This window comes from Lissotriton vulgaris, chromosome 5 (assembly GCF_964263255.1).
Source record: "Lissotriton vulgaris chromosome 5, aLisVul1.2, whole genome shotgun sequence".
Classification (NCBI taxonomy): domain Eukaryota; kingdom Metazoa; phylum Chordata; class Amphibia; order Caudata; family Salamandridae; genus Lissotriton; species Lissotriton vulgaris.
In genome coordinates, this window is record NC_141693.1 from 76,097,056 (window position 1) to 76,116,436 (window position 19,381).

Sequence of the window (19,381 nt, forward strand, 5' to 3'; positions counted from 1 at the left end):
ACTCACACTTGCCACCAGTAGGGTCCACCTGAGGGTGCCAAGACATCAGGGCTTCTAAGGTCTGTCTGGCCTTCTAAGGTGTAGCATCGGAATGAGCTCTGTCAGGAGTGTGGTCTGGTGGACTGGTCATGAAGGCTGAAAATGGTGCTCCAGTTCCAAATTCAGCAGCTCTGGCCAGAGTGCCACATCCTATCCCACACTGAACACCATATTGCCCTACTGAGAGAAACTTGCACTGCCTTCAGCTACAACTCAATTGTGTTGCGACTAAATTCAAATTATGCACTAGACAACAGTAAAATGCTGCCTTAAAAAAATGAATAACACCCTGCAAAAAGCAAACACTCAGAAGAAATGCAAGAATAAGCAAAGCATGTGAAATGTATTCAGGAACAACTTGGTTACCTTAACAGTTTTAAACTCATTATTCAGAAATCCGTAAGTGATTTTGCTGAAAAAATCAGGACATGGCTACAGGACCAGTAAGGGACCCGTTTCAATGTCCATTGCTTATATCCTTTCAAAATGTAAGCAGTTTGGTTTTAAAAAGACCACATCCCCAAACATAGAGCCGTAGTTCACATTTTATAAGCTAAAATAATTAAAACTGTTGAAAACGATCATATTAAACGTTTCCAGTCCACCCATCAACCAGGTATTGCAGTCCCTTTAGGAATGGTGCACTTTCCCACCCTGGAAAAACAATAATGTTCAAAGAAAGAAACAAAAAGAAAGTAGTGCTTTCACTGGTAAACTCTGTAAAGTTGTGCTAATGTATGTGGGTGTAAATAACAATCTGGCTGCTGACCACCCTGTATTGCTTTATTTAGGTACTAGCAGCCCGCCCGACCTTGTCCGGGAGCTTTCAGGCTTTCCCCTACTCCCGCCTGCCCCGACATTGCTCTGCTCCTCACCGTTGGCTCGCCTGCCACGTCCCCCGCCTGGCCCGACACCCGCCTGCCCCGACATTGCTCTGCTCCTCACCGTTGCCCCGCCTGCCCTGACCCCCCGCCTGCCCCGACATTGCTCTGCTCCTCACCGTTGCCTCGCCTGCCCCGTCCCCCGCCTGGCCCGACACCCGCCTGCCCCTACAGCTCTGCTCCTCACCGTTGCCTCGCCTGCCCGACCCCCGCCTGCCCTGACCCCCGCCTGTCCCGACATTGCTCTGCTCCTCACCGTTGCCTCGCCTGCCCCGACCCCCGCCTGCCCTGACCCCCGCCTGCCCCGACATTGCTCTGCTCCTCACCGTTGCCTCGCCTGCCCCGTCCCCCGCCTGGGCCAACACCCGCCTGCCCCTACATTGTCCTCAAGCCTTACCTCAGCCATCGGTCCGGTCCTCGCCGCTCTGTTCCTCACCGCCTGTTGAGGTTCCGGGTTTTTAGGAACCCGGTGGTGCCAGGGGATAACACCCGAAGACCTCTGAGTTCTCCCTGTTCCGGACCACAGAAACACAGAGTCTTCTAGGTGAAGTCAGAGATCAAGTTTTATTGGCTGCAACCAAGTAACAAGTGTCCTAGAAGTACAACAGCACAGGATGTAGAGTCTCAGGAGACTGTTCGTTTTTACAGAACCAGCCTTCTCCTTTTATACAAAAATAACAGCTGCAGGCAAGAATTCTTGAGTTTACAATACGGTCATATACATATTTCCACAATAAAGTAAAAAGCAAAGTCATGATGGTAAACCCACATTTTAGATGTCCAGTTCGTGATGGATTACCCAGCCAGGCCCAGAACTCCCATCAGATATCGATGAAACCCCAATAAAATCGGGCACCTCCTCATCGTAAAACCGGCCATAAACAAGAAACATGGACAGGTGTATGTGTGTGGATAACATGGTTTGTATGTAGTGAATGGTTTATGGCATGTTGTGCCTTGATGCTATCTTACTCGGCCACTGGGTGAGGGACTGCCCGAACAGGTTCGGCTGGAGGCAGGGGAGTCGGCTCGGCCAGGTCATGGGGAAGTCGGCTAAGGTGGACGTGTCCTTTCAGATCAAACTCGGCCTTAATCAATTGACTATATGAGGGCAAGCCACAAGATGGATGCCGTTCACAAAAAGGAGTCTGAGGGTTCGGGACGGAAACCATGATTTAGGGGTGATAGCATCACTCAATCAGGACGTAAATGTATAGGGATAATGTCCTAATCATTACCGGTCTGTAGACACCAAATTCGTCATGGTACGATGATATTTTGTGACACGGGTGTTGGGCCTCGGTACCATATTATAGCAGGGTCCAGAATTTTCAGAACCACAGACCCTCCTTTTGCCCTCATATTAGGCAATAACTCATGCTAATCTGAGTCCAAATCTGTATTCTTGAAGTCATGGAGATGCTGCTGTAGCATCATCCTGTTGCTCAATTCGTCCCTTGACACAGGCTTCCTTGCACATGATGTAGCAGAGAGGCCACATATTGCAGGAGCACACTGCACAAACAGGCAGAACAGGAACAGAATGGCTAGGATCATCCCAACGAATATCAGTGTCTTCCATCCCCAGGCAGATATCAGTTCCCAGAACCACCCACATGAATGGAATCCGAGATCTTGTGCAGTTTGGAGATGGCCTGGTACAGTGTCGGAGCATTATCAGGGATGAAAATGCAGCAACTGGATTGGATCACTCTACATACCCCACCACGGTCTGCAAGTATGACATCTAGGGCAACCCTGTTCTGAAGAGTCATAAGTCGGTCCGACTGGAGCTCAGCAGTCAAGTTACTAAGGGCACCGGCCGTTTCAATCACGGTGGACTCAACTACCCTCGTCAATTGGCGAATGTTCCTGCTGTTCACCATAGGCCCCCAGAACGGCAGAAAACCCTTTGCGAAGTCTCCAAACTCTTGACCCGCAGTGTCGTCTTGACTCACGACACCCCTAACTGTCCTTGTCCGATGGTAATCTGCCTCAGCCATGTAGGTGGGTGGCAGCAGAAACGAGATAAAACATGTGCCCGAGAAGTCAGGGGGCAACCATGTATATGCTTTGTCATTGCAGACGAAGTAGGTACCCTTAGCCGCTAAAAATGAAGGGGAGGTCTGAGAGGAGAAAACATAAGTCTCAGTACAGACACTCTTCCCTAACTGGGCTCTAGGGTTGTTGCCATTTCCTTGCAGACATAGGTGACCTTGGTGGGGTACTATCCAGATTGGGGAGGATTTCTTTGCTTTCTGACTCTCAGCCAAGGAAATACCATACTTAGTTATATTCCATCGGCTGTATGGTATAAGCTCATCTTTGGGAGTCGTTCTAACCGTGTCAATATCCCTACTCATATTTCTGATTCCTGCCACTAGTGCCTTGTTGCTTGAATTTTTCCCTGGAACATACGGTTCGAGGGCAAACAGGAACATTGTCTGGAAAGCCCACAGAGAACCATAATAACTAAATGGCAGGACAAAATACGGAATACCCTTGTCTTTTGTGTGTGGCATAAGTCCACATACCCAACAGTTCGTAGTGTTCATTACAGATTGGTGCTGGTGTAGGAGTTGGACGAATGAATTATTTACAAATTCTAATCTTCTGGCAGACTCGTGTTCAGGTAGAGGGTGGAAAGAATGCGGGGAAACAGTAGGAGGAGGTGTGGGCTGAGTGTTGTGTACGAATGGAACTCGAAAGATGAACAGAGCATAGCCAATAAAAACATTATTATGCTACACAACATTAAAATGCATATTACTAAAAATCGTTTTCTTGCCATCACAGCGCAAACTCTCTTATCAAAGTTCGTAGATCTAACAGGTCTCTCTACCCTTGGAAACTCCATCCTCTAGTTGCTGCCCGCGGTGGGAGATTGATTCTGCTCAGTGGTGCTTCTGTTCAGTCCAGGGTAATTCCCTTAGACCAACCAGAACCGTCGACCTAAACGTCTCCAGCTGCACTTCCCAAGACTGTCAACCGCGACCCTAGCAGCAGAACCGGATGGTGGTTCGAAAATCAAAAATGAGCAAGTTCCCTGGGCGAGAGAGCTGTACAATCAAAAATAGTTCTTGGGGGGGAAAGAAAAACCTTATTAGTTTGTTTTTATTAGTTCGTTTTTCTTGGCCTCAGATTATACCGCTGTTTCCCAGGTATGGTGTGGTCTTGAAACAAAGCTTCAGGTTCTGTAGTGTCCAACTGCATTGACAGTGGCACAAATCCTTGCAGAATGTGATCACTCTCCTTTTCTGTACTAGTTCCTTTCAATCGTGCATCACTGAAGGGTGCAAAGCGTGGCACGGACTCTGTTTCAGAGTCAGCAATTCCCTCCTGGACCCACCGGTCATATGGAAGGGGCAGAGGGATCCATTTACAATGGATCCCGTGGATCCAGTTCTTCTTGCCTTCCACCCGAACGGCTGATCTCGTGGAAAGAAGAACGAGGTACGGGCCAGTCCACCTGGGCTGTTCGTTCTTCGTGCGCTGAAAATTCTGCACCAGTACCCAGGAGCCAGGTTCAATGGTGTGGCCTGGATCATCAGACGATGGCGGAGAGGAACTGTGAACCTGTTGGTGTAAAACACGCAATTTAGTTGTCAATTCGTGCAAATAGTCAAGTAGTACAGGGTGCTCTATCTCACTCAGTTTCTTGGGCCTTGGCACGCCCCAGACGTTGGCAGGGCGGCCAAACACAATCTCGTGAGGGCTAAGTCCTAATCTAGAATGGACAGTCATTCTGGTAGACAGGAGTGCTAAAGGCAGGGCGTCAGGCCATTTAAGACTTGTGCTGGCTTGGATCTTGGCCAATTTCAGCTTTAACGTGCCGTTGTAGCATTCTACTAATCCAGCTGATTGGGGGTGATTTGCAGCGTGGAACTTCTGGTGTATGCCTAGACACTCACACACTCTCTTCATTACTCGTCCCACGAATTCACTTCCATTATCACTCCAGACCATTCTAGGCATACCAAATCTGGGGAAGAATTCCTTGACAAGGGCTTTGGCTGTGGACAAAGCAGTATTGTCCTTAAGGGGATAGGCTTCCACCCACCTGGAGAAGGTGCAAACAACAACAAGCACGTATTTCAGATTGTTGCACCTCTCCATGTGGATGAAATCGAGCTGCAAAACCTCGAACGGATATGTTGGAGGCGCAAAATGACCAGCTGGAGTTGGAGTTCCCCTACCGGGATTGTACTTCAAACACACCATACAGTTCTTGACCAAGTTCTCTGCACATTTTGGGATGCCACTATTCTGCCATACTGGGGCCAACAACTTACAGATTCCTTTCGCACTGATATGAGCCATCCCATGAGCCATTGTCACCACTGCAAGTACATATGCATCGGGTAACAGCCATCTTTGATGCTCTGACAATTCGACCCAACAACCATTCGCATCCAATCTACCCTTGCTTTCTCTCCATTCATTCACCTCTTTCTCAGTGGCCTCGGACTGTATAGATTTCACACTTTCGATAGTGTCCTCACACATACCCACATCAGCAATCCATCTCGCAGGACCCACAACATACATTCGACTCATTGCGTTCCTTGCAGTCTCTTTCGCAACTTCATCTGCAAATGCATTCCCACGACCAACATCATCTTGAATCTTTCTGTGTGCACTGCATTTTACAATCGCAACTTGTAGTGGCAAGGTCAGTGACTCGAGAAGCTCGTTAACTAGCGGACCCTGCTGTATCTGTGCACCATGCGACGTCAGGAACCCACGTTCACGCCACAATCGTCCAAAACTTTGAGCCACGCCAAAGGCGTATTGGCTATCAGTATACACATTTACTCGTTTTCCTTTTGCCAACACACACGCTCTTGTAAGTGCAATTAACTCTGCTGCTTGCGCAGAATGGTGTGGTATACGTGCAGTTTCTACAATCGTGTGCAATGTTGTCACAGCATATGCTGCAGTCGTATCACCATTCGGCAACTTGAAGCATGAACCATCAACCCATAAAGCATCATTGCATTCAGGAAGGGGAGTGTCCAATAAGTCTACTCTCCCTTTTGTCTCTTCTTCTGTCCTAAAACAGCAATCATGTATTTCGACCTCATCTGTCTCTGTTGGAATGGGCAATTACGTGGCGGGGTTGAGTGTATCGCACCTCTTTATGTGTATGTGACTCGCTAATAGTGTCAGCTCATAACTTGACAGTCGAGCACTAGTTAAGTGCTGTGTCTTTGTCCTGTTTAGCAAAATGTCTACTGCTTGTGGGGCCCTAACGATCAGTGTATTATTCATTACTAATCCAGCAGACTGTCGAATACAGACAGCTGCTGCAGCAGTGGCCCTCAAGCAACTTGGTAATGCCTTAGCTACAGGATCTAGAGTCGCTGAAAAATACGCGCATGGACGCTGCTTGTCCCCAAAGGATTGTGTCAGGACTGATAATGCGCAACCTTCCTTCTCATGGACGTATAATGTGAAAGTTTTACTGTAGTCGGGGTTACCCAACACAGGAGCCGAACACAACGCATCGCGCAACTCGTGAAAACTCTTCTGACAATCTTCAGACCAGGGCATAGGATTGGGTGTGTCTTTACAGATTAGTGCCAGCAAAGGTTTAGCCAACAGTGAGAAGTTCGGTATCCATTGTCTGCAATATGATGTAATGCCCAAGAAAGCACACACTTCTCTCTGTGTTTTTGGGACACTCAATCTTGCAATTGCCTGTATTCTCTCTGGGGTCAGTCTCCTTCCCTCCTTCGATAAGATGTGACCTAAGTAGGTCACTTCTTGTCGACAAAATTGCAATTTTGAAAGAGAGACTTTGTACTTCATGTCACATAAATGACGCAACAACGACAATGTGGCTTCCTTGCAGATCTCTTCAGTATCTGCAGCGACTAGCAAATCGTCTACATACTGAATGAGAGTCGCACCATCAGGTAGAACAATCGTGTCAAGTTGTGATTTCAGAGCTTGACTGAATATAGATGGACTTTCACAGTAGCCCTGAGGAGCGCGTTTGAAGCGGAAGCTTCGTCCTCCTAAATTGAAGCCAAAAATATCTCTGCTCCCCTCGGCAATCGGGATGCTGAAGAAAGCGTTCTTCAAATCAATCACCGAAAACCAAGTGGCTGAAGGTGGAACCATAGTCAATAGGGCAGTAATGTCGGGAACAACTGGAAATTGTGGCACAACAATCTTATTCACTTCTCTAAGATCAATCACAAATCTGTACACAGGTGGCTGAGACGGATCAGTACGCTTTTAAACTGGCAAAATAGGACTGTTACAAATGTTGCCTGTTGTCTCTTCAATGACATCTTTCTCAATCAGATCGTAAACGATCGCTAACAAAGCCTTTTCACATTCGCTAGAGATCTTGTATTGGGGAATACGTGGCAACCTAACATTAGCTCTCAAAGTTATGACATATGGCGCTATCTCCAAAAGACCCACATCGTTAGAACCAGTAGCCCAAAGTATGTCCGGAAGTGATAACAATTCAGTTAGAATATTCTCCTTTGACAAATAGATTTGGGAAATCACTTTCTTACCTAGGGTAAGTTGTACTCCCGAAGGAGAACAGTACAAAGTCGCATATAATCTCTTTAATAAATCCAAACCTAACAAGTTTTCGCCACAACCTGTTGTAAGAATGAGGGGTGCTTCTAATTCACATGGGCCAACAGAAAGGGGCATAGGACTAGAAATCTGGTTTCTAACAGGGGCGCCAGAAAAACCTACTGAAACATTCATTTTGCCAGACAAAGGTGCGCCAGGAAGTTTTGAGTGCATAATAGAACTTTTTGTAGCACCAGTATCCAGCAGAAAAGGTTCCGACACTCCTGATGTAATCACCTCAACGTAAGGTCCATTCTGATCTACTGGAACTGAAACAACTCCCTCTTTGTCCATGGCTGTCCTAGCAATCATTACCCCCATTCACGTTTTCTGCATAGTAGTCATCAGCATAGTACTGAGTTGTCCTAGAAGACACATTATTCTGTTGGTCAAAGCTGTTCATGGAATTTTGAGGCGGAAAAGAAGTAGCATTCTGGGGGAAATTTCCGCGGCCCCTACCCCTAGGAGCCTGTTGAACACCTCTACCTCTTGCACCAGAAACACAATTTAAACGTCGCAATAAAGCTGGACAGCTATTCTTGAAATGACCCTCTTCCTTGCAATACGCACACTGATTCGGGCCATACGGTAAACGCTGTTGAGAAGACTCATTTCTTTGTGAGTTTCTCGAATACTGCTGAGGTTGCTGATAATCGGGCTGACTAGTAGTGCGAGGCGGATAGGCTTGCTGGAGAAGGACTTTAGTTTTCAAATCTTTAGTCTTTTTGTCTGCCTTATCTAGCTCGTCTTTGCGCCTATTTTCGTAGTACTGGGCTGTGGCTAAAATCTGCGCTGACGTGGAAACAGCCCAAGCACTCTCTGAATCTTTCAATTTATTACACAGTTCGGGAAGCAGATTATGCACAAATTTGTCTACAAACAATCTTTGGCCACCCTCGGTAGCCATATCCTGACCACTATGATCGACGAAAGTCTCTTCAAATCTCGTGGAAAAAGTCACACATTCTCCTCTTTCTTCTGCTTGCACACAGATAACTTGTCCCAATTTACACGCAATTCAGGCATTAAAGTTTTCATATACCTGATAATCCTACCAGGAAGTTCAGCTACTAAAGGCTCGGGTTTAGAACCACCAACTTGTCTAGCATCAGCAGCAGTGACATTAGCCCACGTGTCACCTAATTCTTGATCATGATCTGCATGACTAATCTTACTCCATAAAGGCTGTGGAACAACATTCCCAAACATGTCTACATCTGCTAAATTCATTATACATGAGCTGGCAGTCTGTGATAACTCCTTATAATATCCTGCAGGATTTTTACGAGGATCAGGCAATGTCTGCTTTAGAGCTAAGACTTCAGATCTTTTCCATGGAACATGTACCCATACACGTTGAAAATGCAGCGGAATCGCTGGATTCGCGTTCGCATCACCTTCCCTCCAAACTGGAAGAACCTCCCTCATGGGGTACTGTCGCGCCTTTTTCCTAGCTAACATGTCGTTTTCATACAGTGATCTAGAGACGTTTCCCTTACTCCTATAAGATAACAACAAATCTATTGCTCGTTCAACATCGGCACCTACAATCATGCCTTCATAAAATTTGAATCGCATACGGAATAATTCCTGCATTTTGTGTTTGGGATCATTATCTTGTAAATCTTCACAGAGATATACGCACATTTCTTCGAATACATATCTCTGAGTGGGTGCATCCTACTGACGGAAGACTTCCATAACAGACTGAACATCATACTTTACAGTATCAGTAACCCATTTACGTGCTAACTCATTCAGCACTACTCTTTCCTCATAATCAGGCAGTTGACTACACAACTGTCTACGTCCTGTTTTAGGGGTCGTCTTGGGCGACCCAAAGAAAGGTGAGAACAGACCAGTGACAGTACTCGCCACTCTCTGTCGAACAGAAGGAGAAGCTTGCGGAGAGGCAGATGCGCCAGAAAAGACAGGCTGATGTAAAGAGGAAGTCGAGGCAATGGCAGAGGAAGTCGAGGCAGTGGCAGAAATAATATCATGATAAACAGTTGGAGCAGTAGGCAAAGTAGTAGAAACAGCAGACGGAGTATGTAACAAAGGCGGCGGCCCTTGAGAGGGCTGCGCCGGAGAAGTAGGAACCAGCTGAAGAGGAGCTGGTGTTTGCGTAAGAACTGGAGTTCGTGCACCGGGGCGCGGTATAACAAAACGCTTCGGAGGGGCAGTAGCATCTAGTGCATATGGGGGTGGTGAACTCAGTAAATGGGACATTAATGGATCCTTCTCTGATGTCTCTTTTGAACCTTGTCCTTCATGTGGCAACATTGGGTAGCATTTATCTACTGCTAACTTCTTGCTTCTGAGCATTTGTTCATTCTCTTGCTCTTCCTCATTAACCCTGTATGCAACGGCGGCTTGCACCATTGACCTACCTATTTTATTTTTCTTAGCTAATTTCATTTCTTTCTGTTTGGCTTCTTTGCGCCATAAGCGAAAAAAGTCAAACATTGCCGTCCGGGCTTTCTTTTTAAACAGTTTGACCTCGAGATTATCTAAAATTTCTTTGTCAAAGCTACCATATTGGGGCCATTTTAAAACACCATCTTTCCTGGTGTATTTTATCCATAAGTCATTATATGTGATAGGGCCTACTCCATGCTTTATATAGAGCTCATATGTTGGAGTTCCAATCGGAGGAACCGGACACAAATCCTCTAATCGGGAATCCTTACTACAACCAAGACAAAACAAGTTTCCAAGTCTGCTAAGACCAGGCATCTTCGCTCACTAGTCTAGCTTCAAACTTCAAAGGATTATCAAATACGATATTTTCGTGAATACACGAATCCCTTGGTTTTGGCGCTTGCAAGATCCAAACAAGGTGTATCTCAAGGATACCAAAACTAAGAACAAACTAAGGACTGGGAGACGCTCCACTTATACTAAACTGAAGTATTGATGATCGATGACGTCACTAGAAGACTCGTCTATCGTTTCGCTCTACCAAGGATCACTGGGTCCAAAACAGGGCGATAGTCAGGGCAGCAGTCCTTCGTAGCCGTCGGGACGCGGGGAACCTCGCAGCAAAGACTTTTGGAACCACGTCGACATACAGGGGTCGCTGAAGTGGCTGGCCGTCCTCTGGAATTTTCACACGAAGCTCCTCACGAACATCTGGCTTGGACCGTCACCGCTTGATACCGCCCCGAGTTGGGCGCCAACTGAGGTTCCGGGTTTTTAGGAACCCGGTGGTGCCAGGGGATAACACCCGAAGACCTCGGAGTTCTCCCTGTTCCGGACCACAGAAACACAGAGTCTTCTAGGTGAAGTCAGAGATCGAGTTTTATTGGCTGCAACCAAGTAACAAGTGTCCTAGAAGTACAACAGCACGGGATGTAGATTCTCAGGAGACTGTTTGTTTTTACAGAACCAGCCTTCTCCTTTTATACAAAAATAACAGCTGCAGGCAAGAATTCTTGAGTTTACAATACGGTCATATACATATTTCCACAATAAAGCAAAAAGCAAAGTCATGATGGTAAACCCACATTTTAGATGTCCAGTTCGTGATGGATTACCCAGCCAGGCCCAGAACTCCCATCAGATATCGATGAAACCCCAATAAAATCGGGCACCTCCTCATCGTAAAACCGGCCATAAACAAGAAACATGGACAGGTGTATGTGTGTGGATAACATGGTTTGTATGTAGTGAATGGTTTATGGCATGTTGTGCCTTGATGCTATCTTACTCGGTCACTGGGCGAGGGACTGCCCGAACAGGTTCGGCTGGAGGCAGGGGAGTCAGCTCGGCCAGGTCATGGGGAAGTCAGCTAAGGTGGACGTGTCCTTTCATATCAAACTCGGCCTTAATCAATTGACTATATGAGGGCAAGCCACAAGATGCATGCCGTTCACAAAATGGAGTCCGAGGGTTCGGGACGGAAACCATGATTTAAGGGTGATAGCATCACTCAATCAGGACGTAAATGTATAGGGATAATGTCCTAATCATTACCGGTCTGTAGACACCAAATTCGTCATGGTACGATGATATTTTGTGACACGGGTGTTGGGCCTCGGTACCATATTATAGCAGGGTCCAGAATTTTCAGAACCACACTGTCCGCCGCCGCTCCTCCCCCGCGCCATGTCCGCCTCTCCGCTGCTGGTACTGCCGCTGTCCGCTGTTCTTGACGTCACCGCTCCTCCCCCGCGCCAAGTCCACCGCTCCTCGGACGCCGCTCTGACGCCGCTCCTGACGTGACCACGCAAGTCGCGGCCGGCGCTACTTAGGACGGACTACTTTAAAAAATATAAATTTTTTAAATAAGGTTTATTTTTTTAATGTATATAGCCTATAACCATCTACACACCCTGCCGATTTCAACGGTGTATCAGGTGTGTAGATTCAATCAATCAAAGCATTTATATAGCGCACTACTCACCCGGAGGGTCTCAAGGCGCTTGGGGAGGGGGGGTCCGCTACTGCTTGAACAGCCAGGTCTTGAGCTGCTTCCTGAAGGCGAGGTGGTCTTGGGTCAGGCGGAGGTGGGTCGGGAGGGAGTTCCAAGTCGTGGCGGCCAGGTAGGAGAAGGACCTTCCTACTGTGGTGGCTCTTCGGATGCGGGGGACAGCGGCGAGGGCGTGGCCGGTCGATCGAAGCTGGCGTGTGGGAGTGTAGAAGTTGAGGCGGCTGTTGAGGTATCTTGGGCCTTGGTTGTGTAAGGCTTTGTGTGCGTGGGTGAAGAGACGGAAGGTGATTCTCTTGTTGACCGGGAGCCAGTGCAGGTCTCAGGTGTCCGGAGATGTGGCTGTGTCGGGGGATGTCGAGGATGAGTCTTGCTGAGGCGTTCTGGATCCGCTGGAGTCTCTTCTGGAGTTTGGCGGTGGTTCCGGCGTAGAGGGAGTTGCCGTAGTCCAGAAGGCTGGTGACGAGGGCCTGGGTGACCGTCTTCCTGGTCTCGGTGGGGATCCACCGGAAGATCTTACGTACATGCGCAGGATGTTGAAGCACGACGAGGAGACGGCGTTGATTTGTCTGGTCATGGAGAGGGAGGAGTCCAGGATGAAGCCCAGGTTGCGTGCGTGGTCTGTTGGTTTGGGTGCGCTGCCCAGGGCGGAGGGCCACCAGGAGTCGTCCCAGGCGAAGGGCGAGGAGCCCAGGATGAGAACTTCCGTCTTTTCTGAGTTCATTTTCAGGCGGCTGTTCATCATCCACTTGGCTACGTCTGTCATCCCTTCGTGTAGGTTGGCTCTGGCGGTAGCGAGGTCGTTGGTGAGGGAGAGGATCAGCTGGGTGTCGTCGGCGTAGGAGATGATGTTGAGGTTGTGTTGGCGTGCGATGGCTGCAAGGGGGCTCATGTAGACAGTGAAGAGGGTGGGGCTGAGCCGCAGATGACTTCGGTGGCTTCTGATCTGAACGGGGGAGGCGGTCTCTCTGTGTCCTTCCGGCGAGGAAGGAGATGATCCATTGTAGTGCCTTCTCCTGGATTCCGACGTTGCTGAGGCGCTGCACTAGGGTGCGGTGGCAGACCGTGTCGAATGCCGCGGAGAGGTCTAGGAGGATGAAGGCCGCTGTTTCTCCGTTGTCGAGCAGGGCTCGGATGTCATCGGTGGCTGCGATGAGGGCGGTCTCGGTGCTGTGGTTGGCCCGGAAGCCAGACTGCGAGAGGTCGAGGGATCCGTTTGTCTCGAGAAAGGCGGTCAGCTGCTTGTTGACGGTCTTCTCGATGACTTTGGCCGGAAACGGGAGGAGCGAGATGGGGCGGTAGTTTTTGAGTTTGGTGGGGTCCGCTGATGGTTTCTTCAGTAGAGCGCTGAGTTCGGCGTGCTTCCAGCTCTCCGGGAAGGTAGCGGTGTCGAAGGAGTTGTTGATGATGTCCCGCAGATGGGGTGCGATGACAGCGTCGGCCTTGTTGAAGATGTGGTGAGGGCAGAGGTCGGTTGGAGATCCGGAGTGGATGGAGTTCATCGTGCGGCTGGTGTCTTCGGTGCTGATCGGGGTCCAGGCTCGAAGGGTGGTGGTGGGGGGCGTTGGTGCGGTCGTGGGGTGCGTCGGTTGTGTGCTGAAGCTGTTGTGTATGTCTGCGATCTTGTTGTGGAAGTAGGAGGCGAGGGAGTTGCAGAGGTCTTGTGATGGGGTGATGTCGTTGTTTCCGGCGTTGGGGTTGGATAGCTCTTTAACGATGTTGAAGAGTTCCTTGCTGTTTTGTGCATTGTTGTCCAGTCGTTCCTTGAATGCAGTTTTCTTGGTGGCGTGGATCAGTTGGTGGTGTTTTCGGGTGGCGAGCTTGAGGGTGGTCATGTTGTCTGGTGTTGGGTCTCTGCGCCAGGCTTTCTCGAGGGCTCGGCAGTTCTTCTAGGAGCTCTTGAGTTCGTCGGTGAACCATGGGGCTTTCTTGCTGCCGTGTCTGCTAGGCGGGGTCCTCAGATGGGCGAGGTCGTCTGCGCAGTTGCTGATCCACTTCGTGAGGTTGTTGGCGGCCTGGCTGGGGTTCGCTGAGCTGGTGGGAGGGTTCTGGCTCAGGGATGCGGCGAGCTGGTCGACTGTGATCTTGTTCCAGCTTCTGCGTGCAACCTGTTGCTGGTGGTGGTGGATCGTGGTCCTTCTGAAGCTGAAGTGGACGCAGCTGTGGTCCGTCCAGTGGAGTCCGGTGGCGTGGCTGAAGGCGATGTCCTTGCTGGATGAGAAGACTGGGTCGAGTGTGTGTCCGGCGTAGTGGGTGGGGGTGGTCACCAGCTGCTTGAGACCGATGTTGGCGAGGTTGTTCTCCAGGTGGAATTTGAGGTCCCCGAGGAGGATGTAGTTAGCGGAGGGGAGATTGGCGCTGTAGTTCGCGAGTTTACCCGCCTCAAAGCCTGAAAGTTACTACTTTATTATAGTAGTATAGATTTAATTATTTTTTCTCTCCGTCCCGAAGTTTTTCTTTGGAATTATAAAACAGTCAGCAAGTGAGGACATTTCCAGCCAAAGTGTTCTGCCAATTTTGGATCCATTTCACAGGGAAACAAATAAAGAAAAGATGAGGCAAAAGAGAGTACCTAAGAGCTGCCTCTTGAAATCAAAACTTAAGGAGGAGCGAGACAGAAAGAGATGGAGGAATAAAGAAAGAAAGAGAGAGGGGAGGAGGGCAGCTGCCAGAGGCCGATCAGAAGTGGACACTGTCCTTGCCTTCTCTGGGTATGAAGGAAAAGAGACGAGTTGTTTTTCCTTCTCTACCCTTCCCTGAACTCCGAGCCTTCCTGCAGAATAACAAAAGGCAGAGTGGGGGGTGGCCTCTCTGATGCCAGGCAGGTCAAGTGCAGGGCCATTAGGTAGTGCTTTTGCGCGCTAATGGCCCTGCGATTTACAGAAGGGATAGGGGAAATTCTTTTGTCCCGTGTCCCCCCACTCTAAAATCTGGGGGGATATATCCCCCGCGTCCCCCACGCTTCCAACGCCCATGACTAGACCTGGGATTTCCCTGTGAAATCGATTTTTAAAATTTTACCCTGTAGGTCTAAGGGATCGCTGACTGTGTTCTGGGGCTTGGTAACACTCTCCTCCTGGCTCGTCAGTGGGAGCTCATTCCTCTCAGGGGCTGATGTGCACAACTCAAGGAGCTGCTGCATTAGTTTGCTGTGGAAGGCCTCATAGAAATCTAGGGGGAGGCTGTCCCTACCGGGTGTTTTACGTCAGGTCAGCTGATCCACCGTGCAGAAAAGGCAGGTTTCCTACACCAGGCAGATGATCCCACACAACAGGGGTCTGCTCGGGGGAGTGAGACCCCACAGACACAACTGTCCTTGTGGGGTCTCGTCCAGGTTGTCCCCTGCTGCAAGGAAGCCAGAAATCATGGACCCTGGAGTTCACGTGTTTCTCTTGAGCAGCACTTTGTGGTTCCTGACTCTGGTCGAGAGACTCCTGGCTCACTGCCCTGGTTTCCTAGCTAGGTATTGTATTGTATTGTATTGTATATTGGATTTATATAGCGCTTATCACCCAGGGGTCTCTAAGCGCTTGCCTTGGGAACCCGTCCTGGCTTTTCCCTGTGAGATAGCCCCTACAGGGCATCCCCAAGGTGAAAGCCAGGAGGTGTATTGTAGCTTTTCCACTACACGTGCAGATGTAGGTTCCAGAGATCCACTTCTGGTGCTGGGCTGAGGTACTTCCCGAGTGTTTATTAACCCAGACTGTTCTGGTTAAAATGTCACTCTAAACAAGAGTAGGACGTGGAACTGTGTGCGCCGTTGAGGGGAATCCGAGACAAAGGCACATAACAGAGGCTCGCCTTCCCCTCTCCGCCCCTACATTAACTGCAGTAACACGTGGGGAAGAAGGAAGCGGGGAAGTGGGCGGGGACTGTTCCTTCAAGGCGCCATCTGTCTGCACTAGGAAAGACCGCATGGATGAGCCTACAACCTTCCTCCCTCTCTGGCATGCTCTCCCTCCTGTACCATGTATGTGCCCAAACATGAAAGCAAATAGCCTCTCCTTAATTACCCTAATCCACCCATGCAACATGTATAGAGCACGCGGTCTGTCCATACACGTCCCCTGCACCCTACTCAGACCCCTTCAACCCTCACTGTCCATCACCAGGGCCTCCAGGTCGTGTGTTTTCACCTGTAAGGTCTTGGAAAATAATATTTTTATGGATGAAATTCATTCACCACTTGTAATATTGTGTGGCATTCTCCATGTGCTGAGTCATGTAGAACAGGCAATGCAGTGTCATGTGAACGCCATTCACAAAATCATAAACTGTCATGTGACCTTATCACAGACTGTGGTGTTTCACCCTGTAAAGCACTCTTACAGCAGTGGTTGAAGTAAAATCCGTTATTCAATTATATGCCAACACAGCAATAGGTCTGGGAAAAGGACGGAGGAGAAGCGTCTGGTCGTGAGGGCCATCAGCTGGCGTCTGTCAAAATTCCAGAACGCTCAGCTGATGACAGGGGGGAAGAGGGTACGGGGTGAGAGGAGGAACAAAAGACTGTAGTAACACAACACACCCTTATTTAGAATATTGTAGACTGTGCTTAGTCATGTGACCCCACCCCACAATCTGCGCTGACACATGACTCGATACAGAATCTTATAAACTGCGCTGTCAAGTGATTCCGCTCAGAATATTACAAAGTGTAGTTACCTGACTCGGTTCAGACTATCATGAACTGCGCTGTCACGTGACTCAGTTCTGAATATCACAGACTGTACAAGAGGAGGTGGGAGCAGCTCCACCAATGTCTTCTAAGCAGAGATAGAAATGTTTAATGAATCTCAGATTTGCCAACATTCGCTCCTAAGTAACTCATCATTTACCATCGTCTGTGGAATCTGGTTTCACTGTCTTTGTTTCTCTGTTTTGCAGGATGTCAGAAGCACCCTGAGCAGGTAAGGCTGGTTTATTATCCTCCTCTCAGTGAGTAAGAGCATGTCTGTCCGCTACAAGTGTGTGAGGGGACCTTAATGACGTCTGCTGTTGTGTAGCTAACAATGCAATCTCCTCAAAGGATTTATGGATAAATGACCACTTCATGAAATAATGTGAGATGCCGCTGGACCACACACAATCCCGGTCCTTGGTTTTGTCACCGATTTGCAAACTGACCTTACTCTGCCTAATAATTTTTTTTATAAAACACAGAGGTTGGAGGTCAATTACTCATCACATTTTGACAAAAAAGGAAAGCAAGTATATAAAAAAACTGAAGCCTCTATCAGATTAGTGTTCCACTTGAACTTGTGGTTACTAAGCGGGTAGAACACTAGGGTGGGTATTAAGCAGGTAGAACACTAGGGTGGGTATTAAGCGGGTAGAACACTAGGGTGGGTATTAAGCAGGTAGAACACTAGGGTGGGTATTAAGCGGGTAGAACACTAGGGTGGGTATTAAGCGGGTATAACACTAGGGTGGGTATTAAGCGGGTAGAACACTAGGGTGGGTATTAAGCGGGTAGAACACTAGGGTGGGTATTAAGCAGGTAGAACACTAGGGTGGGTATTAAGCGGGTAGAACACTAGGGTGGGTATTAAGCGGGTAGAACACTAGGGTGGGTATTAAGCGGGTAGAACACTAGGGTGGTTATTAGGCGGGTAAATCACTAGGGTGGTTAATAAGCGGGTGGATCACTAGGGTGGTTATTAAGCGGGGAGAACACTAGGGTGGGTATTAAGAAGGTAGCTCACTAGGGTGGTTATTAGGTGGGTGGATCACCAAGGTGGTTATTAAGCGGGTGGATCACCAGGGTGGTTATTAAGCTGGAAGATCACTGGGGTGGTTAATAAGCGGGAAGATCACTGGGGTGGTTAATAAGCGGGTGGATCACTAGGGTGGTTATTAGGCGGGTGGATCACCAGGGTGGTTATTAGGCAGATGGATCACTAGGGTGGTGTTGAATAATCATGGAAAAGATTATAAAGTTGTAATGTATTTATTAGCAGCATGGCCATCCATCCACAGGTTACAGAGTACAGCTACAACTGATTTCTATAACAGCAACATGTAAGTTCCACTAGCATGTGGAATGTAGAGCTCTGTTGAAAGGAAACATGTCGCATGCAGTGGCATGCGACAATGACCAAGCTTCTTAAAGAAATACAACCTGAAATCAGAATACAACATCTTCCCTTTTCAAAACAAAAAGAAAAAGAGAAGAACAAATATGTACAATGTTGAATAACAAAGAAAGTAAAATAAAAAAATACAGAATTACATTCAGTCAGAAAATCTTTTAGGTAAGTTGACGACCCGTTTTCCACCCTTGACCCTATGAGCTATAGAGTCATCTGTGTCAGCATCAACATGTTTATCAGCCAAACTATTGGAAACATTATAAGGTTTAGTACACTTGGCTAACCTACACATATTCCAAATCCTACCGTCTTGGGTCATGACACTGTTGGTAAACACTTTTTTAATTTTGATTGGATCGGTAAATTTGCTGGATCCTTTGGGCAAAAGACCAGGTTTAAGAATTCTGACCCATTCACCCTCTTGAAAAAATAAACGTTTGGTATTCCATTTCTTATCATACCATGATTTGGTTCTCAACTGTTTACATTCCACACGTTTAGCCACCTCAACAATATTCTCCTTATCATCCAAAGCACCCTTGCTATACTTTTCTTTTAACCACCAAGGTAGAACAGTGGAAGCTGGATTTCGACCTTTAAACAGTTTAAAAGGACTCACCTCTGTGGTAGAGTGGGGCGTGATACGATACGTCCACAACCTTTCTCGCAAAGCACTTACCCAATTTCTTCCAAATTTGACAGACTCCACAATGAAATTTTTTAACACTCGATTAAACCTCTCCACTTGCCCATTCTCGTGTGGTTCGTACAAAGATGTCAATCTGTGGACAACATTACATTCTTTAAGAAAAGTGGACATATCTACAGAGGTCAATTGCACCCCATTATCAGACACCATTACTGATGGACAACCTTCTCTAGTAAAAATGTCCTTGAAAAAACCAATCACAGCTTCTGTGGAAGCTTTGGGTACAAATTTAACCTCTGGCCACTTAGAATGGTAGTCTATCATGACCAAAGCATATTTTGAAGATTCTGGTAACATGTGAAAAGGCCCAGAAATATCAAATGCAACTTTTTCCCAGGGTTCCAATGGCCACTTAACCATCTTGAGGGGTGGAGTAATGGTTTTCATCATCTTATCACTGGATGCACAATCCTGACATTCTCTGACAATCCTATCAATGAATCGGTCAATTCCAGGCCACCAAAAATACGATCTAACTAGTCTTTTCATAGATGAGATTCCCGGATGGGTCCTGTGTGCCACCTTGAGTATAACATCCTGCATACCTTCTGGAGGGACACACTTGCCTGACTTAAAAATGAAACCAGACTCTAGTTCCAATTCTTCTTCCACAAAGGCAAAAGTTCTGCTC

At 47.9% G+C, this 19,381-nt stretch overlaps 1 protein-coding gene across 2 annotated transcripts in view; it reads left to right on the top strand.

Moving 5' to 3' along the window:
• The window catches only part of LOC147710229 (E3 ubiquitin-protein ligase TRIM39-like), a 255,116-nt gene that overhangs the window by 181,246 nt on the left and 54,489 nt on the right, over positions 1-19,381 (top strand). For both annotated transcript variants that reach the window (XM_086919958.1, XM_086919957.1), the window contains exon 4: positions 16,837-16,859. In XM_086919958.1, the coding sequence (XP_086776084.1) occupies positions 16,837-16,859 (23 nt within the window). The remainder of the gene's footprint in view (positions 1-16,836; positions 16,860-19,381) is intronic.